This window comes from Microtus ochrogaster, chromosome 22, assembly GCF_000317375.1.
Source record: "Microtus ochrogaster isolate Prairie Vole_2 chromosome 22, MicOch1.0, whole genome shotgun sequence".
Classification (NCBI taxonomy): Eukaryota; Metazoa; Chordata; class Mammalia; order Rodentia; family Cricetidae; genus Microtus; species Microtus ochrogaster.
In genome coordinates, this window is record NC_022023.1 from 27,928,726 (window position 1) to 27,951,434 (window position 22,709).

General features: G+C 45.1%; 1 protein-coding gene across 1 annotated transcript in view; it reads left to right on the forward strand.

Annotated features, from left to right (window-relative positions):
- Nucleotides 1-22,709, forward strand: part of Fam189a1 (family with sequence similarity 189 member A1) — a 401,267-nt gene that overhangs the window by 179,344 nt on the left and 199,214 nt on the right. The window contains exon 2 of the mRNA XM_026784306.1: nt 5,188-5,244. Within this exon, the coding sequence (XP_026640107.1) occupies nt 5,188-5,244 (57 nt within the window). The remainder of the gene's footprint in view (nt 1-5,187; nt 5,245-22,709) is intronic.

Sequence of the window (22,709 nt, forward strand, 5' to 3'; positions counted from 1 at the left end):
GGAAAATACCTGAACTTAATATCCTTTCAAGGGATGACAGGAAAGCCTATGCTGTGTAATGTAGTCTGGGACAGCCTACATGACAAGAGCATGGGGGAGCTGGGTACAGGGTGGGACCACAAATTAGAAGCAGTAAAACCACAGCACAGATAGCTTTTGAACTCAGTTTCAAAGAGCTTGGGAAGGGAACATAGCCTAAGTTCTGTTTCTGTGAGATCTGGCTCCTTAGGGTGACAGGAGCCACGATAGCACATTGAGGGCTTTCCTTGGGATGGACATTATGAGCTTGGTCTACTGGTGCAGCGTCCCGTCGTCCCCCCCCCCCCTCCCTGTGGAAATGGTTGAGGGGGAAGGCTGGGACCACCGACTGGAAGTAGCTGGTAGCGAGAGAGGCTGGTGTAGAGTGAGTTCAGGAGAAGACACAGTCACGGGCAAGGCTGGCAGCCTTGGTGCGCGGCTGAGAGCCAGTCAGAGAAAGGCGCACGAAAGAGCGTGAAGCCGATGCGGGAGGTCTATCCGTCTGTATGAAGCTGACCAGGAATGGCTTGAGACAGAGCTGCAGTCTGAAGCGCTGTGGCTGTTACCGCTCACTAGGCATCACTCATCCCCGGCAGCTCACTTGCTCTGTTTCTGCAACAGCTTCCTTCCCCAGGCATGGAGCAAACGCGGCTTCTTGGCGGCAAGCTCACTCTGCGGTAGCTGTGGGCACACCTGCCATGTGTTTGGGAAAAGTAATCGAATTGGCTCTCATCTTCCTTCTACAAGGGCGCCTTCCACTGCTTAAAATGTTGCCTTGTCATTTGCCTCTGAATCGGATCTGATGATCTGAACAAAATTCTTGATTGTCGGCATCAAGGGAACATTCTAGCATTAGGAAGACAAGATCTACAGCGCGTGTGTACTCCAGGCCTGTCTGGCCGTCCATGGAAACTACTTTGGGCTCTAATAGGGCCGTTCCTGCCTGACAGTCTGTTCCTCTCTTCATCGGCTGCAGCAGGAACTTCTGTTTCATTTCTAATTTTATCTCTGGCGACTTCTAGGTCGGGCAGGGAAGCGGAAAGAGCAAGTTGGTATCCTTGTCACTCGACACGCTTGAAAGGGGAAGCCTTGCCTCTCCGAGTAGCATCCTGCCTCGCCTCTCTGAGTGGCATCCTGCCTCGCCCATTTTTGCCTTTTCTTTCTACAAATGTTTATATGTTGCCCCTCTCTGACCTTCTGCAGTTTTCCCCATATTCTTGGCAAATTGTGGACTTTGAGTAACAAAATGTGCCAGTTAAATGGGTCAGCAGTTTCATGGTGTGGTAGTTTCACAGCTAGCTTGGTTCACAACCCGTTTTCTCCTAGGCGTGATATCAAATAAACCTAGAGACCTACTGAGCCCCCAGAATGTGCCACAGCTCCTTACTGGATGCTGGAGTTGGCTAAAACTAGCTCAAACCAAGACCAATAGTCAAGGAACAGAGGATCCAAAATTCCTTTCTGTTGTGCTCTGAAGGACGGGTCTCTCTACCCTGGGTCACAAATGGATTTGGGCAGGTGTCCCAAAAGAGACCCCTCACATAAACTTTAGAATCCTTCTCTAAACTGTTCTGGCATGGCCATGCTGTCCTGGGAACTGACCCCAGTGTATCCGGAGACAGGAAGCCTGCCGCTTCTGTGGAAGCGTGGAGAGTGTTGTAGAATCCAGCAGCCCTCTCCAACTAGAGTAGCAGGTGATGCGTTGAAGTCTCAGCCTCTTGCTACTGGGAAGGGGTAGCTGTGAGAGGTCATGTGGGAAGCCCTCAGGTGGTTGGGCGCCAGCTCTTGAAGGGTTTTGTGGGGCCTCCTTCCCTTCCCTCCTTTGCTTTCTGGCCCTGAGGCCTTTCTTCTTTACACGCCTTAACCCTTAATCAGGCTGCACTGTCCTCACTGCAGGCCTGAGCAGCAGAGCTAGCCAGTGGCACACCAAGACCTCCAGAATTGTGAGCCTGTGTAAACCATATGTATGCGGGTGTGGGTGTGTGGTGTGGTATTTGCATGAGTATGTATTCACTAGTACATGTTCATGTACATGCCTCTGTGTGTGCACAGACATGTGAGGAGGTCAAAGGTCAGCATCAAGTATCTGCCTCTCACCCTCCACCTTTGGAGACTGGGTCTCTCACTGAAACTAGAGCTCATCAACTAGCTAGACTGGCTGGCCAGGGATCCATTTGTCTTTGCCTCCTCCTGCCTCTCAATACCAGGGTTACAAAGGATGTACCTCCAAGCTCAGCCTTTACATGGCTACTGGGGATTGAACTCAGGTCCTCCTCGTTGCCCAGCAAGCCTTTAACCCACTGAGCTATTTTCCTACCATCTGTCTCTGCCCTGTGTAAGTTAATTAACTCAGATGTTTTGTTATGCTGATACGTATACTACATATTAATCAACTATTGCTACTATACTGTAGCAGAACCCCATGGCTTAGATAATGTATTTTTTTTCCCCTCACAGTTCTAGAGGTTACAAAGACCGAGGCCGAGGTGCCAACCCTCATGAGGGTTATCTTCCTCGCTTGCAGACATTCCCCTGTTGATGGTCTCAAGAGCTTTATTTGGTACATGTGAAGAGAGAGGTGGAGGGAGGCAGAGGGAGAGCCCCCTCCTAAGGGCAGTTTGTCATAACAGGCAGAAGCGAGTGAGGATGGCTAATGTCTGGGCATAGAGGAAGGCAGAGGACTTTCTAATGGTGGAACGTACAGAGGACTCAGCCCAGCCATGCCACCTCCTGACCCTTGAACTATCTAGTGAGCTCAGAAGATGTCTTGCTGGGAATTTCCACTCAACCCGAAGAGGAGAATTTGGAGGTGAAGGAATGGAATTGAAGTTTGAAATGCCAACCGCGAAATAGTGATAGGAGTTGTAATGAGAGGTTCACTAGAGAAATGTCCCTGGGATCTAATGTTGAAATGACTTGAGACCAGGGTGTCTATCTGGTAATGATAGATCTGGCCTCACAGGCTGGTGGGGATGTTTGGGTCTTGGCTAGAAGTCAAGTTCTAGAGAACCTGTTGAAGAATTAGACTCAAATGCCCAGAGAGATAGAAGCCAAGGGTCTCTCCAGCATTAGAGAGAGAATACCAGGAAAAGGATGCTGGACAGCACATGGAGGTTGTGGTTAATTGTCAGTGCTGACTGAAGGATTCATGTGCACAGACTAAAGCCTATTGGGTTTAAGGTCTGGTTCTGCCGGCTGCGGTCTGTGACTGTAGTGGTTTGAACGAGAATGACCTCCAGGGGCTCATATGTGTGAATGCTTAACCATCACTTGGTAGACCATTTGGGAAGGACTAAGAGGTGTGTCATTGAGAGTGGGCTCTCATGATTTAAAAGCCCACACCAGGTGCCCATTCTCTCTCTCTCTCTCTCTCTCTCTCTCTCTCTCTCTCTCTCTCTCTCTCTCTCTCTCTCTCTCTCTCTCTCTCTCCTCTTTCCCCCCTCTCTCTCCCCCACTGCCTGTGAATCAGGATGGAAAACTCTCAGCTAAATTGCTCCAGCGCCATGCCTGTCTGATTCCCACCATGATAATCATGGACTAACCCTCTAAATCTGTAAGCAAGCCCCTAATTAAATGCTTTCTTTTGTTAAGAGTTGCTTTGGTCCTGTCTATTCACAGCAACAGAAACAGTAACTAAGACAGTGACCAGGCAGACTTTGTAGCTGTATTAGTAGCATGGTCCTCACAGATCTGGTTGGCCCTTGTGGAGTTCCAGGGATAAAGCATCCAAGACTTCCAGCTGGGTCGTTGGCTGCCTGACCTAATCCCACAGCGGTAGGTGTGTGAGGTCCATCTTTCCAGGATCTCATGTCCAAAGAGCTTATTTACGATAAGACCTCCTGAATAATTAATTGTCTTGATCAGCAAGCCAGAGCCTCCTTCCCTGGGTCTTTTTTAGATATTGGGGTGGGCTGGCGAGGGATGAGATTTGGGCATGAGTGGCCAGGCAGGAGTAGCATGGTTTTGGAAAGTTGAGCTTGTTCGAGGAACACCAGGCCTGGAAGGTGATGGCTTCCGATACATTTGGAATGTGCCGAGTGGGAGAACAACAGGACCAGGAACAGAATTCACAGATGCTGAGATGCCTAGCAGACAGCTCTGGGCTGTGGAGGTTTCTTAGGGTGCATAATAGCTAGTTTCCCAGGTGACTGGGAAGAGCAGACAAAAATCTTGGGAACATGGAATCAGGGATTAGGACTCTAAGAGAGGATGCTGAGGAGAGCAGCGTGGAAAATGGGAAGAACACGAGTGATGGAGAACTGCAGAGCCTGGAGGGGCGGGATCTCTTCGGAGGATCGTCCTTTGATGGGCGACGTGGGGCAGCACCTCGTAGCACTTGGCGACCTCTCTGTGACCTTGAGAAGCAAAGCTTCTATTAAGTTGTGGAGGGTGAATACAGATGTTAGATGGGAAGTAGCTTAGTCTCCATAGTCTCTGGTTATTCCTGGACCCGAGGAGACCAAGAATATGTGAATCAAGCCAGTGTCTTCCCTGCCGAGTGCAGACTCTAGGAAAAGGTGGGCCTGGAGCTAGATAAATGTCATGTGTTTGAGCCGTTGTTTCCACAGGCACAAACACACAGTGCGTCAGTGTGATAAAGGTGACATGGGAGAGGAGAAGCAGGGGGCAACAACAGGAGCCGGGGCCAGAATAAAGGCAGGGCTTTGTCAGGAAAGGGGTGGGCTGCTGTGAGCCGGTGTCTAGAAAGTTCCAGAGCAGTCTAAGGAGTTATTGCTTATTATCAAGATGGGAAACTTTGCTGGGAACACAGACTGGAGGGAAGGTTGTATGGCGGGCAGCCACCTCACTTCAGAGTGGCCTTCACTCCAGGGGTGTCCACGGGTGGCCTTTGTGTGATTTGATAGGACTCAGCCAGGTAAGTTAGAGGACTGGGGAACACGAAGCAGCTTCATGGAGCATCTGTAAACCCGACACTGACATGCTGTGCAATACCGCACAGGAAGCAATCTGCTCTGTAGCGCGTGGGTTTCTCGAACAGCCAGGACAGTGTGGCCATAGGCTGTCATCATTTGGAGTGGAGACCCAGCTCGCGAAAACACCACTCTTGTATTGTACGGATTTCACATGTCCTTTTATGAGTGGAACAGGTTGAAGCTAGTCTGAGAGGTTGCCAAGTGTCTCACCTCCCTCTGCTCACCTTCCTTCCAGGTGCTGTTGTCTGGACTCATTGGTGTCGTCTCCTGGAAGAGGCCTCTCTCACTTGTGGTAAGTGGCACCTGGAGCTCCGGGTGGCCTTGGACAGTGCTTTGCCTGCGGAGGAGTGAGTGTGGCAGAGGGAGCGACAGCCAGCGTTCAGCTGTTGGCAGGAGCTGGTGTGCAGTGCTTGTTATGAGCTGGTGGCAGACTTTTGTACCTAGCGTCTGCTTGCGTGCTGATGGGCTCTCAAGAACTGGCTGTGCATTGGCACGCTGCTCTTCCCAGCATGCCCCTTGAGTGATCCCTATGACTGTGCTGCCACATCCTTTATCTGCGGGCTTTGGTGACATCCCTCGAGGATATTCTGAGAACAAAGACATTTTGAAAGTCTGGATACCAATGCTTTTTCCAGCCACTAAGATCTGTTTATGTGCTTATGAGATATGTGCATGTGCAAATACTCACACAGGAGTATACAATCTGCATATATTCTACCAGAGTTCAAGACACGTTAGTTTGGGGAACTTTAGAGGTTGCATGGATAAAACATTTTTTTCTTGAGCGGAATCATTACTGGGCAGGGCGAGGAGGCGTAGACCACACCAGGGGTGGGAAAGGTTGATGGTCTTTCCCTCTGAGAAGTACCCCCAAGCATCTCTGTGTGTATTGATCTGCAGCCTGGTCTTCTCGGTGTATGCATTAATATATTGATGTGTCCGTGTCAGAGCCTTGATGGGCACTGAACAAGGCAGCGTGGTTATGTCCGCCTTTTGTATTAATCAATTATTTAAAAATCTTGTTTTAAGTGATAAGGCTGGGAGGTAATGATGCGTACTAAATATTGATGGAAATAGGAAAACAGGAAATGTGTTTGTGGAAGATACTTCCTTCATGAATGTGACGGTGATATCCTGAAATGGTGTCGGGGGAGAATTCAGTTGAACTTCCTCTTGTGTAGTTCAGTTCACAGAAGAGATTTCCTTAAATGTTTTAATATAGAACATTTCAAATGTGCAGAAAAGTGGAGGGAGAGGCTGGCATAGTGAATCCTAGTCCACTCTCCATCCAGCCTCAAGAACAACAACAAAACACATCTGGTCTTTCTTTTTCCTTGCGTCTGCTCTACGTTCCGGCTCCCAGCCCTTATTCTCTTTCTTGGATGGATGAACTTATGGCAACTCCATCATGGGGACCAAGAAGCTGGCTCTGTGTAGGATGGGTTGGCAGTGCACACACTGGCTGGGGACCAGCCGTAACTTCTGAGCTGTCCTTAGCAACGGAGAGACAGTCTGTTCCATTCCTCCACATACCCCCACAGGACAGACAGATTAAGACCTTGGATGCCAGTCACCTAACAACAACAACAACAAAAAGAAACAATGCTCCTTAGGATGGATGTAGAAACATACATCTTTAGTCACTCAGCCGCCCCCTTCCCCCACTTCTGTCCTAGCTCCAGGATGGAGATCCTCGCAGGGTGGCCAGGATGCAGCTGCCTTAGAAATACCTTATGGATGTGGCTCAGATGTATCCTGGGAAAGCTGGAGAGGTTTGTGGAGCTCACACAGGGAGAAAGGGATGGCGGCAGCTGGGCCTGTGGAGGCAGTGTTCCAAGAGCTGGTTCTTGGGGCCTGCTGGGTGATTAGTGTAGGACCAGCTGCTCTCTGGAAGGTGCTTGCATTCACCTTGCCTTGATTGATCTCCTCCCAGGGCCCAGCTGGAGGATGAAGGGCTTCGCTAGGGAAATGCTAGCCACTGTGCCAAACCCCAGATTCTTAGTGGCACTATGCGGTGCTGATTTACTCCCATTGGCTCTCCAGTGCAGATGCTGCCCTCGACAGAAGGTTTCAGGAAGATTGTAGGTCTTAATTTTTGGTGTCCTCCTATTCCCTATGCCTGGGGAGTCACTGGGATTCATGGGAGGTGGGTTTGAGTCTCCTTGGCCTAATAGTTATGCACAGCGTGTGTATATCTCACGGCAAGAACTCGTCACCAGGCCATTTCCAGTTACAACAGAGGCTTGTAGGTGCTGCCTGTCTGGATAGACACCACCCAGAGGCAGCCACACACTGTGGAGCAGGGAAAGTTTGGGTGGGGAGTTCTTTGTCTCTCCCCTAACAAGGTTCTTTTGTCTGTGCAGAACCCATGAATACAGAGACTGAACTCTACATACCTACATATATATCTATGTATCAGTGAGGAATGACTAGAAAACACAACACACAGGTTACACTAGCTAGTTTCTGCCTGCTCGTCTATTTGGTTATTTACTTTAAAGAATCTCACAAGATTGTTGACAAGGCCCAAACCCGCAGCCTGGGCCAGCAGCCTAGCACCTCAGGGGAGAATGAGTACCTCTTTGCTTTTGAACCTCAGTTCTTTCTCTGTAGAGGAAGTCATTCTTTCTTCTTGCGGGGCTTTCAACTGCTTAGATGAAGCCCTATGAGAAGCCCCTACATTAGGCAGGGCATTCAACTCTGTTCGGCGATTATTGACTTAAACGTACATTTCATCTTAAATACACCCTAAAAACATCAAAATGAGTGTCCCACCAAGCATCTAGCTAGGAATTATGTGTTTGCCTTGTTGACACATAACAAGTGGCTGTCAATCAGGATTCTTACGTGAATTACCCCAAATGTGCCATCTGTGAAACACTGTGGGTGATGATGGTGGCCGCTGGCTGAGTGTGATGTGGGCACGTCTCTTCCCAGTACTACAGGCAAGAGCCAGTTTGGTATTAAAATACTAAAGAAGAGAAGCGGCAGCCTCCAGGCCTTGACACAACTAACTCATATTTGAGCCCAAGTCTTTGGCATCAAAATTCTTTCTCTCACCCAACCTACCGTGGGCCTCACAGACATCCCCTTCTGCCCGCTGGCTCTCCTCGAACCACACACCCCTTGACTTGCACATCGCCTCTCATGCCACACCCCAGCCTGGATGCCAGCGAGTCCCTCTTACATCCTCTTCCTAACCATCTTGTCTTTCCGTACTCACCCACAGGGTCTCATTTGCACTCTTTACCATTTGTTCACTTGGTCCCCTCTTCTCTAGGCTTTCACCAGACCCCCCCTCTCGCAGGAACCAAGCATAGCCTATTTACAGATATCTGTGCCTGTTTGCTTTTTCTTTTCTTTTTTCTTTTCTTTTCTTTTCTTTTCTTTTCTTTTCTTCTCCTCTCCTCTCCTCTCCTCTCCTCTTCTCTCTCTCTCTCTCTCTCTCTCTCTCTCTCTCTCTCTCTCTCTCTCTCTCTCTTTCGGATTTTTGAGACAGGGTTTCTCTGTAGCTTTGGAGACTGTCCTGGAAATCGCTCTTATAGACCAGGCTGGCCTCACAGAGATCCACCTGCATCTGCCTCCCAAGAGCTGGGATTAAAGGCATGCACCACCACTTCCTGGCTTTTTTTTGGGGGGGGGGTGTTTGCTTTTTCTTAAAGCTACTTGACATGCTTGTGTAGCACAGATAATAAAAACCCAGGGACAGATATCAGGGTTCAACCTGAACATCAGAAAGACAAAGCAGTCAAGCCACTAAAGAGCTCTTACCTCTGTGAAATCCTTAGACCGAAGGAGAGCGAGTTCCTGTCTCATCTGCTTTATATTCCTCTCTACTGCTGAGATTAAAGGCGTGCACCACCACTGCCTGGCCCCTATGCCTGACTAGTGTGGCTGCTGGGATTAAGGTGTGTGCAACCACTGCCTGCCCCTATGTCTGACTAGTGTGACCACTTTGCACTGACCTTCAGGCAAACTTTACTTATTAAAATACAAATGAAATATCATTACATGCTTGCATGCGTGCACAGACCCCAGTTAATATCTGCCTAGGGCATTAAAGGCTGTGTACTTTTTTTTTCACTAGTCAATTTTTTTTCTGTGTAACAGCCCTGACGTTCCTGGAACTCACTCCATAGACCTGGCTGGCCTCGAACTCACAGAGTTCCTCCTGCCTCTATCTCCTCGAGTGCTGGAATTAAAGGTGTATACCACCACTCCCTGGCAGCTGCATATTTTTAATAAAGAAAAAGCATAATTAGTTCACAATTTTCAAGACAAATTACAAACTATGGTCATCTCTTTGGTTCAGTCTCTGATGGACCTTGTGACACGTGACACCTTGGTGGGAGAGAACACAAGGGAGAAGCTAGTCTCACCCTTTCATAACTAGCCATTCTTGCACTAACTCACTCCAGGAGATAGTCATTAATCCCGTCTGAGGACACAGCCTCAGCGGCCTAATGCCCTCCACTAGGCCCCACTATCATCAAGCTGAGGACCAAACTGTAACCCATAAACCCTGTTTACACACTCAAGCCTCAACCAAGCCATGACACCATGTAAAACACCAACTGTGCTATGTTTGGCTCTACTTCTTTAAGACCCTCTCAAGTTCCCCAAATCCAGAAAATAGAACTAAATTTTGTAGGTGATGGGTAAGTTGTGGGGAACAGATGAAGATGAGGGGAGGGTCTTGTCTGGAGTTCTATAGCTGAATTGCCTTGAAGTCTTTTTTTAGTAATAATTTACCACTCCTCTCTCACCCCCTTCAATTCCTCCATATCTCCCATATTCCATCTCAAATTGTTGACCTCTGACCTTTTCTTTAATTGTTATTGTTTTACAAAGACGCACACACATAACTTGCTGAGCCCAGTGGTGTGTGTGTGTGTGTGTGTGTGTGTGTGTGTGTTTGTGTTTAGGGCCGACCACTTGGGATTAGATCACCTACCAGAGGTTCATCCCTGGTGAAGGTTGAGTCTCACTTTCTCAGTAGCTACAGAATTGCCTATAATTCTTCATACAGGGGTGAGGCCTTATGCCACTTTCCCCTTTATGTTGGCATGAAAACTGGTGTTTTCATTGTGATATTTTGTTTGGGTGGCCATGTTAAGATTTTATGGATGAAGTTTTCATCACATATAGGAAACACTATTTCACAGCAGAAATTCTCTGTGAAATATGATTTCAGGTTCTCTGGCACTTATGATCTTTCTGCCCCCTCTTTTTATAATGTTTCCTGAATTTTAGGTATAGGGGATTGCATTATACATAAACGGGTTGGAGCTGAAGCCAGCATAATTTATAACTGTATTCTAAATACTTGTGTCCCTACATCTACAGATAAGTATAGCTCTCTCCTCTCATCAAAGAATCTCCATTTTTGCTACAGATGGAGATTATTTCAAAAATCTACAACTGGCCAAAACATAGAGAACAACAGATCTTGAAGTCTTGATTTCTCTTCCTCAAGGCCCTGTGTTAATCCTCTCCCGTAATGACCCGTGTTTCTAGAGGAGCAAACTGACAAGATCTCTGTGAGCTTCCGAACTCATTCCCAGAGAGATCACTGGCCTTTTCTTCTCCTCTGCGGTGACAGGCATAATGAACTGTCTGTGAAAGGAGACTGTCCCTAGTGCTCGTTAGGAAGAAGCAGTGTTAGGTGCCCGCTGGAGTCACTGGGTGATTTCAGGGATGAGTGACCGTGCCGGTGGCAGGGATAGGGATACACACCTCCAGAGTTCTGTCGACAGCAGCATCCCTTTGGAGACCCTCAAATACGAGCGGGTTATTAGCTGTGCTGTGACTCTTCCTTTGCATAGGTCTGAGCCTCTACACTGGCTATGGGTCGAACGACAGTGCCAAGATTCCTAGCCCAAAGCTGGTGACATGCTGGCAGAAGGGTCTGTGATAGAGGAAGGGAAGGGACAGCAGTCACCCGACCAGCACTAGGAAAGAAGACCTTATGAGCATGATACAAGAGGGATACAAAGACGGAAAATGTTTTGCATGTGTGTGGGGAGGTACACACCCCTTCTGTAGTGTTCTCTGAGAACCTTCTCAGACACTGAAAGCTGGTGGCAGCAGTGACAACAAAGATAGTGTTTTTTTTTTCCACCTGGTGTCATTTGTCATATGAAATGCCTCCTATGATTGAGGGACTTGCTGTCTTTGTAGTAAATGAATCCCAAGTTAGTACCAGACCACACAACTCTAATTAGATGATTTGTCAAAAAGCCTCAAGAGAAGCATCTTGTGACATTTGCGATCCTAATGGTGACACTTTCGTGTGCAATCACAGGTAGCATGATTTAAAAAGCTTATGTAAACTAGCAAGGAGTTGAACACTGTCCCCCTACCTTATTTGTAATAATTAATACTTAAGAGACCATTATATAAACAGTTAAATAAAATATGAAGATAAAATACCCTTTGTCTTCCTCCCCAAAAGGACCTATCCACAAGGTTGAAATATTTTTATATATAACAGATTATAGATTATCTTATATATCACAAGGCATCGTGAATCTCTTTTAAAGAGCCCTTGTCTGTAGTGATATAGATACCATAGAGATTTAGGAATGTTTTGATTTAGCTTGCCTTTTAGGACAGGAGTCTGGCATTTTGGTTAGCTCCACTGTGAATTACTGTTTCTTATCTTCATAAAAATGTTTCATTGTTTGTGGGTTTCTTAATATATGGATCCTTTCCTGTTTTAAATGAATAATACTTTATCATGCTGTTGTCTTTTATTTTTAATATCACATCTTTTGCTTTATTTGTGTGTGTATATGTATGTATGTGTGTATGTGTGTGTGTATGTATGTATGTATGTATGTATATATGTGTGCTTGCAAGTGTACATGCTCATGTGTCATGCCACAAGTGAGGAGGTCAGAGGACTATGTATGTATGTATGTATATATGTGTGCTTGCAAGTGTACATGCTCATGTGTCATGCCACAAGTGAGGAGGTCAGAGGACACGGACAGGAGTCCTAGGGTTCTGGAGATCAAACTCAGATCAGCAGGCTTGCCAGCGTATGTCTTCATTTCCTGAGCAGTCTCTCCTGCCCTGGTTTTTTTTTTTTTTTTTTAGTTATTATTATTTTTTTAATTCTGTAAAATCTGTTTTGTTTTACACTCATTTATGTGGCAAACCTTTATATACCCCGAGGCTCTCTGTGCCCTGTCATGTTGCTAAGGATGAGTAGTCCACTGTCTGAGTAGCAGTTTTTGAGTGTTAGCATTTCTCCTCACGTGTGACGTGTTTCCCCTCCCATCGCTGGGCCTGAGCCTGGTTATTGAGATCTGTGCTGTGGAATGCACCTGTCAATCTCTCCGGAAGCCGGTACCATCTACTTTAATTAACCAAGCTTCTTAACAAATCATGTTTTTGTTTTGTGAATCATTCTTCTGTCTACTTCTGTACATTTTTCTCTTCAGTACATTTTAGAATAAATATCTCAAGTTGCCTATTATTATGGAATTTTTCATCATGAATAAGTTGATCTTATCAGTGAATTCCTGTACAAATGATAGCTATAATATTGAGAGACATCTTCTGTTACAGTTTCTGAAATGCTGTAATATATCGACCTCAGATCTGGTTGCCATGCACTGCAGAGCCACACTCGTTCTGATTTTTTGTTTATTTGATGCTTCCGGAAACTTTTACTGCAGCTTACAAGCAAATCATTTCTTCTTTGTCCTTTCTGGTTTGTCTTTCTTGAATTCCAATTCCACCTGCTAAATTGACCTTCTAGGGTCATTAACATTTCCCATCAGATTCTTGTCTTTTTCTTTCTTTTTGGATATATTTTCTAGCTAGATATGTGGGCGCCTACTATATACACTCTATCGCTAACCCTAGTGTTGAGTTTTTCATTTTGACAGACAGCTGTGTTATTTGTTAAGAACTTTCTATTTTTTTCTGGGGTAGCTTTTTTCATACCATCGTTCATGTTTTTTGACACATCCACCCCACAGGTCGTTTTGCATCTTTTCTTTCCCAGCCCCCCTCCCCCCTTTTCTTTTGCTCAACACCAGCGGCCCTGGTTTGTCCGTTTTCTACTTACTGAAGAATCACTAGCTCTGTGAATATAAAGTCACTTGTAGACATCACATAGTTGGACTGTGTTTTAAATGTATATGTTCATAATGTCTGCCCACAATTGAAGATATTTTCCACTTAACATAAATTCTGTTAAGGAAGGATCATGACTCAGACTCTCTTTGTTTCCTAAGTGCCTCATTTGCTAAAGTGTTTGTCTCTTCCGCTATTACTTCCCTCCTTTATGTTTTCTAGCATACTGCTTGACATTTTTGGTTATGAGCTTAGTCTTTAATGGCTGGGCCATCTCTCTAGCCCTGGCATATTACTTTAATTTTCTTATTTTAAGGATGTATTTTTGTGTTATTCTCTTAGTTATTGTCCTTGATAACAAGATGAACATTGTAATATACAGTAGGCTGTTTCAGATGAATACTAACTTAATGTCAATACTATACAGAAGCTGGCCTTCTGTAACTCTGTTTTTCCTTTTTTTATGCTGTCTTAATACAAATTAAAGCTTGGTGTGTTGTGTGCCCTTCACTCCAACTTTGCAATTATTGTTTTGTTCAATCATCTTTTTAATCAGGCAGGAAAAGTGTTGTGTTTCTCTGTGATGTAATTTCTTTCTCTCGTTTCTTCTAGGACCTGTTTTATAACAAATTACCTTAGTTTTTATTTTGGAATGGCTCAAATTTTAATTTTAAGAGGATGACTTTGCTATATATATAGAATTCTTGACTCATAGCTTTTCTTTTTATTCAATTTATGGCTTTCAATATGCCCCATGCTGCCCTTTGTCATCTGTGGTTTATAAGCGACTCGCTATTGATCTTTTGGGGATCCTTTGTGTGAGTGACAGTTACTTGTTCTTGTTCTGTGATCTCTCTATGACTTCAGCTTTGACAGTTGACCTAAGACGTGTCCAGGTATCAGTCCTTTCAAGTTTGACCTACTTGAAATTCCCTGGGCTTGGAAGTTTAGATTCGTGTCTTTTTATCAGATTGGAGAAGTTTGGGGCCATAACTTCTTCAAAATTCTTTCTAACCTTTGTTTTCCCTTCTCCCCTTCCCTCTCTACACCTCATTGTGTGTGCTTTAACATTCTTGGTAGTGTTCCATGCATTGCTTAAGGCAGCAGTTCTCAATCTTCCTAAGGCTGCAACCCTTTAGTACAGCTCCTCATGTTGGGGTGACCCCCAACCTTAAAATTATTTTCACTGGTTCTTCGTAACTGTAATTTGCTACTGCTATGAATCGTAATGTATCTGTGTTTTCACATGGTCTTAGGTGATGCCTATAAAAGGGTTATCCAACTCCCAAAGGTGTTGCAGACAGCCGGTTGCGAACCTCTGGCTTAAGGTCTGTTGTGTTTCTTGGTTCTTTGCTCCCCTTCTGTCCAGACTAAATAATGTCAATTAGCCAATCTTTCAGGTCCCTGCTAATTCCTTCTGCCTACCCAGTCTTGCTGTTTTACTTCTCTGAAGAAGTTTTTGTTTGAATTTTTGTTCTCTTCAGCTGCATAATGTATAGTTGATACTGTATTATGACCCCTTCCTCTCTTTTGGTATTTTCTATTTGGTGAAATATCATCATTGATTATCCTGTGTTTTTTTTTCCTTAAACAAGATTTTCTTTAGCTCTTTCTAGCATATTTAAAAGAGCTAAGCCGAAGTTCTTAAGCCTACCATCTGCCTTCCTCGGGGGACGGTTTACATGTATCGTTTTTTCCACTCTAACATGTGCCTGTTCACTATATCTTTACACGTCATGCAATTTCCTGTTGCAGATTCAGACATTTTCATAACTTGTCACTTAGGGCAATTAAATTTACCCCTCTCCCTATTTTATTCTTGATACTGTTTATTGTAGATTTTTGTTGCTTGTTTAGTGATTTTGTAACTAATTCCATAAAATAGTGAATCCGGTAGCTGACTGGATCGTGGTTAGTCAAAGATTCCTTTCAATGCTTGTGGTCAGTGCCTAGTCTTTGCTAAGGGGTTGTGTGTGTCTGCTGGGACACACCTTGGACATAGTGCCAGGTAGTTGACAATCTGCTTTAGTGCTCACTTCCTGCTTACATTGAGTCCTAGACTTAGAGGCTATAGTTCAGAGATGTTTCAAGTCCTTCCTGGGCATAAACACAACTCTACATATCTAGGTGGCATACTGTGTTCTCAGAAATATGCTGGGGCTTTTCAAAAGCTATGGATATATTGCTCCTCAGCTTTTACTAAAAGGCTTTTTGGATGTCTCGTCTAATCTTCTCTCGATATTATTCACTACTTAAGCAACGACAGTATAAAAAATACTTATCTATAACTGTATGTGACAGTTCTCTCCCAGGGGTCAGGCTTTTCATACTTTGTGGGTATAAAGGTAAAGTACAGATTATCATTGAGTATGACCTCCAAATAATCATTAGAATGGTCATGTGACAGTTGTTTGGGAATGACCCCTCCCTTCTGGTGGCTTCTAGGCCTGCCCCAGGTATGTGAACTGATGGTTTTCTAGGCTAAGGTGGAGTCAGGGTATGGAGTAGGGCAAAGCCAAAGGACCATAAAGTTCAGTTTCCAGGCCAAGATCCTGCTGTTTACTTTGAAAAAAGAATCCCAACGTTGCCCAAAAGATTCTGGGTTACATCCAGAGTTCCCAGCAAGTCGATCCTGGCAGCGTCTCTGGGAATTTGCTTCTTTTTATGCAGCAGTGACATTTCAGGTCTTCACATGGCCTTTTCTCCTGATGTCACCTGGAGAATTCCTTTTAGAGCTGTCAGCTGGCAAGCTGAGAAGTGAGATCCGTCACGGTCACCAGCTGAAGGCACACCTGCAAAGATCATTTCCCTGACTCCATAGAGCTCTGGTCTCCTAGTATCTCCTAGTAAGATGCACCTGTAGCTCAAGGTGTCATTGGGAAGATGTTGAACACAATTCTTTATCCCCTTGGAGCGTTTTAATGTAGCATGTGTAGCTCTTTTTGTTACATTGTTTTATGTTTTTATGTTATGTTTATGTTTATGTTTATGATGTTGCTTGTGATGTTATGTTAATGTTTTTATGTTTATGGTTCTTTGAGACTCTCCTATCATATTCACCTTCCTTCCCCCAAATCTTCCCAAATTCCCCTTCCATCCCTTCCCACACAACTTTGCATCTGTAATCCCCCTCCCCCATCAAGGCCTGTTTGTATTGCTGGAATATTTTTGAGTGTGGCCTTGGGGTGTCGTTAGTTGACTGTCTCCCTCCCAGCAGCCAAGAACTGCCCATAACTTCCTGGTTAACTTCATGCCCAACTTCCCTCTTCATGCTGGGGTTTGTCTGGCTTGAGCCTTACACAGCTCTTGTGCCTGCTGTCATGTCTGCTGTGAGCAGCCACCCTGCTGCTTCCAGAAGACATCTACGGCCTTGTAGTCTGCCACCATCTCTGGCTCTTATACTCTTTTTGCCTCCTCTCCCGCAGTGGTTCTGGAGCCTTTGAAGGAGGAAGTGTGGAATATATATTTCACTTAAGGCTAGACATTGCACAGTTTCTTACTCTCTCTACCTCGGTCAGTTGTGGGTCTCTGTGCTGACCAACATCTGTTGCAACCAGAAGCTTCTCTGGCAAGGGTTGAGAAAAGCCGTACTCTGTGAACACAATCCAGGACAGTAGGAGCTGTTTTAATACTATGTCAACTTAGTAGAACAATGGTAGGGTCTCTCCTAGAACCTGTGCCCTGTCCAGCCATGGGTTCTTGGCCCAGTTCTGGTAACAGGTATGGGTTTCATCTTGTGACAGAGGCCTTAAATCCAATCATAAAGTGCTTGGTTACTTCCATGACATCCCAGCCACTATTGCACCAGTTGGCATATCTTTCCAGGTCCATAATTATTTTAGTACATATGGGGTTCACACCCGAGGAAGACTGTTGATTGCTTTCTTTCTGCTGGTAGCATGCATAGCACCTTTCGAACTAGGAAGCTTAGCTAGGGGCAAAGCTTTCAGGTCAGCACCGGCTTGATCTCTAATAGCGCACTTCCGGGGCTGAAGAGGCCCTGGTGCTGCTGGATGCAGTACGGTACGGGTGAATCTCAAAAGAAGTAGGCTAAAGGAGCCGGAACTGTTGCGATAGCACGCGATTGCAATCGTAGACCTTGGGAGAGTGCAGCATCAAGATCAGCCTGAGCCTGGGTCCCTTTCAAAGCAACACAGGAAGGAGAAAAGAGAAGGGGAGGGGAGGCCAAGAATAAAAGACCACATGATCAGGATTCTCTGGATGCTGGCAACTGAGAGTGGGTTGCTACTCGTCTAGGGCTTGAGTGGTGGGTAGGGTCTTGCAGCGCACTGGCTCAAGGGAATGTCTGGGTTCCATGGAACATTCTGTGCTTTCATTCTGGTGGTGTTTGCATAGCTGTCTGTGTTCGTTAACATTCATTGACCTGTTCAATTAAAATGACTAAATGTTCTTTTCTGCTAATTAGATCTTAATAAATAGAATAAGAACATCCCAGTTTAAATAACACATTCTATTTGATTGCATTAGTCATTATTATCCAAATAAACCCAGGAGGCACAGAAGTCATCTAAGACCGCCTCAGATGGCTCTTAAGATGTCACGGGCCCAAGAAGCACCAATGACAGTCACTCAGAATATTAGAACGGATGCTGGACTTCACTGCAGACCTTTGGCTTAGAGGCTGCTGGCTAGGATTCCAGCTCCTGAGACTTAAGTAGAAATAACTAACAAAGGTGACAGTAGTCTGGAAGGTGTGGAAGATCATAGAGTCAAGTGTTTATGTTGTGAACATGTTTGAAACACCACTTAGAGACTATTTTCTCTCCGGTCTTCTGTGGGAGAAAGACCCATAGTAGCTTTCAGTGTTTGAAAACCACAGCCTCGGGTGGTAGGTTAAAAATTCAGTCTTTCTTCAATAGAATGGATACATTAGCAGGTGCATCCAGACAGGGGGCATTCGGTGCTAAGAAGAGATGACCTGTCAAGCCAGGAGGAGACAAGGAAGAAGCTTAAATGCTTATCACCAAATGAAAGCAGCCATCCAGGAAAGGCTGTATGCCTTTGATAAGGCTCAGTCGGTGGACACAGAGACAGTCAAAAGCTCAGAAGTTGCAAGGGCGTGGAGAAGGTCTAACAGTCAGGAGTAGTAGGGGAGGGATGTCTAGGCACAGCAAGTGAAATGCTTTTGTTGATCCTGTAAGTGCGAATGCTCACCATTATGCATCTGTCTGAGCCATGGAATGCTTAACACCAAGAGTGGGCTCATCAGAAGCCATAGACTTGAGACTTAGTGATGAACCAGTGAGCTCACTAGTTATAACTTCTGTACCTTCCTGGTGGGGGATGTGGCAGCAGCGGAGGCTGTGCATATGTGGAGAGAAGAAATATACAGGAAATTTCAGGTCTCCCCACTCAGTTTTGCTGTGGGCCTTAATTATAAAACTAAAATTTACTCAAATTCTTTAAATTACAAACATTGCAAAGACATAACCCCCAAATTAGGATGCATCCAGTTTATTTGAAATGACTGATAATAAGAAAAATGCATGACCAATCTGTAGCCCCTACACCAGCTGTTTCTGCCTTCCAGATGTGCTGGGAAAGCCTCTGGAGATGAGAGTTGAAGGGACAGAAAGCATAGCCACACGATCTCGTCGCTTCAGTGTGACTTCTGTGACTAATATGGGTATAACGCAGGGGGTGGGCTGAGACCTGCCCATGTACTGCCTCCACTTAGATCTCATGATAGCCATTGAGGCAACTCTTGGCCCATCCAAGGAGAAACTGAGGCATAGGACACATAGCTAAAAAGTCCTCTTTCATTAGCTCTCTAGGGTGTGACTCAGACTTGTAACTTGGACTGAGACTTGAAAAATACTTGTAGGGCCAATGAGTCACCATTTTTGCTTTTATTTGAAGCTATCACATAGAGAGCAGGTTTTTATTTTCTTTCTTTCCTTTTTTCTTTTTGAGACAGTTTCTCTGTGTAACAGTCCTGGCTGCCCTGGAATTCACTCTATAGACCAAGATGGCCTCAAACTCACAAAGATCTGCCTGCCTCTGCCTCCCAAGTGCTAGGATTAAAGGTATGTGCTACCTCCCAGCTTCTTTCCTTTTTCTTAAATGTTTCTAATTGAAGTAGCTTTCTCTATTTTCCCTCCTTCCAGCCCTTCCGTTTCTCCCACTCGAGCTGATAGCCTCCTTTTCTTAGATTACTTTTGTTACATAGGTGTGTATGTCTGTATGTGCGTGTACATACAAATCCCTCTATATAGATACAACTTGCTGAGCCTGTTTTTGTTGGTGGTGTATATATGGTTTTGAGGCTGACTGCTTTGCACGAGACAACCAACCAGGGGGCTCGTCCTTGGGAGAGGCTAGTTCTCATTCTCCCAGGAGTCATTAATTGCCTATAGTTTCTGCCTAGGGATGGAATCCCAAGAGACGTTCCCTCTTCCACATTAATATGCCCACTGACATTGCCATTGCTCTGGTCTTGCTTATGCAGCCATTTCTAAGAGAAACTGTTTCCTACAGTCTTTCCGCCCCTTCTTCAGCGATCTTCCCTGAGTCATAGATGCTGGAGCTGTGCTGTAGATATGTCTGTTGGGGCTGAGTTCTCCATGATCTCTTAATCTTTTGCGTTGTCTCCAGTTGTGGTTTTTCTGATCTCTGTTTTCTATAAAGACAGGCTTCTATGATGAGAGGTAGCAGCTATACTTATCTGTGGGCATAAGCATAAGGATTTAGAATGAAGTAAGGAGTTAGGCCAGTCCAGCCAAGTGGCAATAATAGATTCTTTCCTAAGGTGCGTGAACTCACTAGCTGGCTAGATTTCCAGTACTAGGCATGATTTTTCTCCTGTTGAGTGGGACTTACCTGAAATCCGGCAGCTATTAGTTGTCACCAACCTAATTTGCAAATTTCTACATCAAATTAGGCAAGTGTTGAGATGATGCTTAGGCTCAGGTTACATCTGTCCCTGATAAACTTACCTTTGTGGCACGAGGAGGCATCACCTATGTCCAAGTACTGTTGTAGACAGTCACGAGAGCTTGCTGGTGTCATCGTGGGGTGGAACCAGCAGGTCACAGGACTGGGAGAACAACCTTACCTATTTGTGAATAACCACAAATGACTAGTTCTTGCCATGGTCTTGAGTTTGTTAGAGACCCACAGATGAAGAGCAGTGTTTTTTCTCGTCTTTCCCTTCAGCTGGATTCTGTTGCTTTTGTTTCCCGCAACTGCGGTATTTAACATAACATCCAAATGGCAAGAAGTGGGGAGCTCATGATGGATGAACTTCATCCAGAACTGGTGTTTTATATTTCTCTCTCCTCATTGCTATGCTGATCATTTTTCAATGTAAGAAATCTTAAAACCCCGGGCTGCATATATTATCTCCTTTCCAAAAGTGTCTTTGAATTTTGGAACCTACAGAAATGATTCCTGCTGTGCCCATCAGAAATTCAGCCCTAGTCATACTACAAAGTCATATGTCTGACCAGATTCTGTGGGGGGAAAATATGAATCACTTTAACCTTTAATATGAATTCTAGAAAGCCTATGGGGCTTTCTTCCTAAGCCGTGAATTGATCTCAAATATAACTTTAATATGCTATTAAAATATAGGTGAGTTAAAGGTTAATATATTTAATGTAAATCTGTTTGAAGTCATTATTCAGGAAATTCATTATGAATCCACTTTGGGAGTTTCTTACAGTCAGGAAAGAGCAGGACCTCTTTTTAAGAGAATATATTTTGCATGGTCATATTAAAGATGAATCTTCATGGGTTAATTGTAGAAGAAAAGGAAAATAAGCCAGACATATACTTCCCTGTCCGGGTCTTTGGAGCAATGAGGAATTTTACTTTTCAAGAAAAGATGGAAGTATCTAAATCTTCTTGACTTCGTTCTTCATCCTTCGTTCTTCACAGGCGTGTGTAGATTTGCCAGGGATGTTGGTGTGGGTGCTGGGGCGTTTGAATTCGAGTCCTCATGCTTGCATAGCAATTGCATTTGCCCACTGAGTCATTGCTTCCGTCCCCATTTCCTTTAAATCGCTAGCAGTATGGCGTGTTAACAAGGAGGCAGTGCTAACTAGAAAAGAGATGTAAACAGACCACTCAGGACCTTGCTGGTGATTGGCAAGGAGTTGGAGTCTCCAGAGAGATGGGCCCCTAGGAATGTCTTTGTGGAATTATCTTGATTGTACTAATTGAGCTCCAAAGAGCTAGCCATCGTGGGTGGCAACATTCCTAACTGAGGCAGGAAGACCTAGCCATCGTGGGTAGAACCATTCCTTAGGCACCGTTCTTAATTGAGGCGGGGCTGTCTAGCCATCGTGGTTAGCTCCCTTCCTTAGGCGCCATTCCTTGGACCGTTTGAAAGCAGAGGAACTGAGCTGGGCTCTACTACGAATGTAGGCGTCACCTTCCTCTTCTGACTGGAGATCAGATCTGGCCAGCCACTGCCAAGCTTCTCATGCCATTGCTTTCCTGTCAGGCTGGATTGTATTTTGGGAGCGTCAGGTTAAATGAATCTTTCTCCCTTAACCTTCTTTACTCAGGATATCTGACCCCAGGAATGACGGGGAAAAATATAAAAATAAGACACCGTGTGAAATTAAAAGTTGCCATGGGAAAATAGTTTGTTTTAGTACAGCTGACAGTGATCTCGATCTCCTTAAATGACTCTAGTGAGGAATAGAAGTGGCTTTATTTTGATCCACCAGGCATGTTTTTAGTGAGACATGGACTAATACTTTGCTTTTGGCAAGAGGAATGAGCAGATTACATACAGGGTTGACAAAGATTCTTGATAAGGTGATTGTGCATTCAACATCACATGAGTTAACTGCAGCATCTTAAAAATTCACCTGGAAACTGTCGCAGTAGGCTTTCCTTGATTGCTGCTTCTACTGCTGTTAGGAAAGCTCTCAGAAAGAATTCATTGTCCCATGGCCCTGGTGGAGAATGGTGTACCCTTCCCGTTGAAACCTAGGTGGCGGCCTCCGTAGGAACGGTGCTGAAGAGACAGGCCCTCCGCGAGCTTAGAGCCTGGAACAGGGTCTCATGCCCTGAGTATTCGTGTTTATATTGATGACTGCTCTACTGTAATTTATGCCCAGTGGTTAATGTGCTGTGAATTGTGTATGTGGACCCAAAAACCTTGACAAATTGTTGGCTTGTCATTGACTGTTTAGAACCCTACAGTAGGCATCAACAAAGTTTAAACAAATTTTCAACAGAAAAGAGTTTTCCAGCTGTGCCGGTTGTAGGCCGACTGCATCTTGGTGTGCTTTGGCAATGACCGTGAAGAGGGCGACCTTGGGATAGTTTCTCACACTGTCTGTACGGTGAATGGCAGTCATCGCACAGTGGTTCTCAGAAATGCCAGACCCTGCACCGCAGCAGCTCCCAGACAACGGGACACTTGTGCCAAGCTCTGAGCTGCGTGCTGAGTGGTAGATAAGAAGCATGAGAGGTGGTTCTTGCCTTCAGGAAGCTTGAGTCTAGTCTAGGTGAGGGAATAATATGATCTGGGAGAATAAGCGGCGCCATGTCTTAGTAAGCCTTCTGTCATGGTAACACATACCTTAGATAGTTTCTTCGGAGGAAGTGTGTATTTTGGCCCCCAGTTCCAGGGGGTTTCATCTGTGATGGTTTTGGCCCTGTTGCCTTCAGGCCTGTGACAGGCAGAACAAC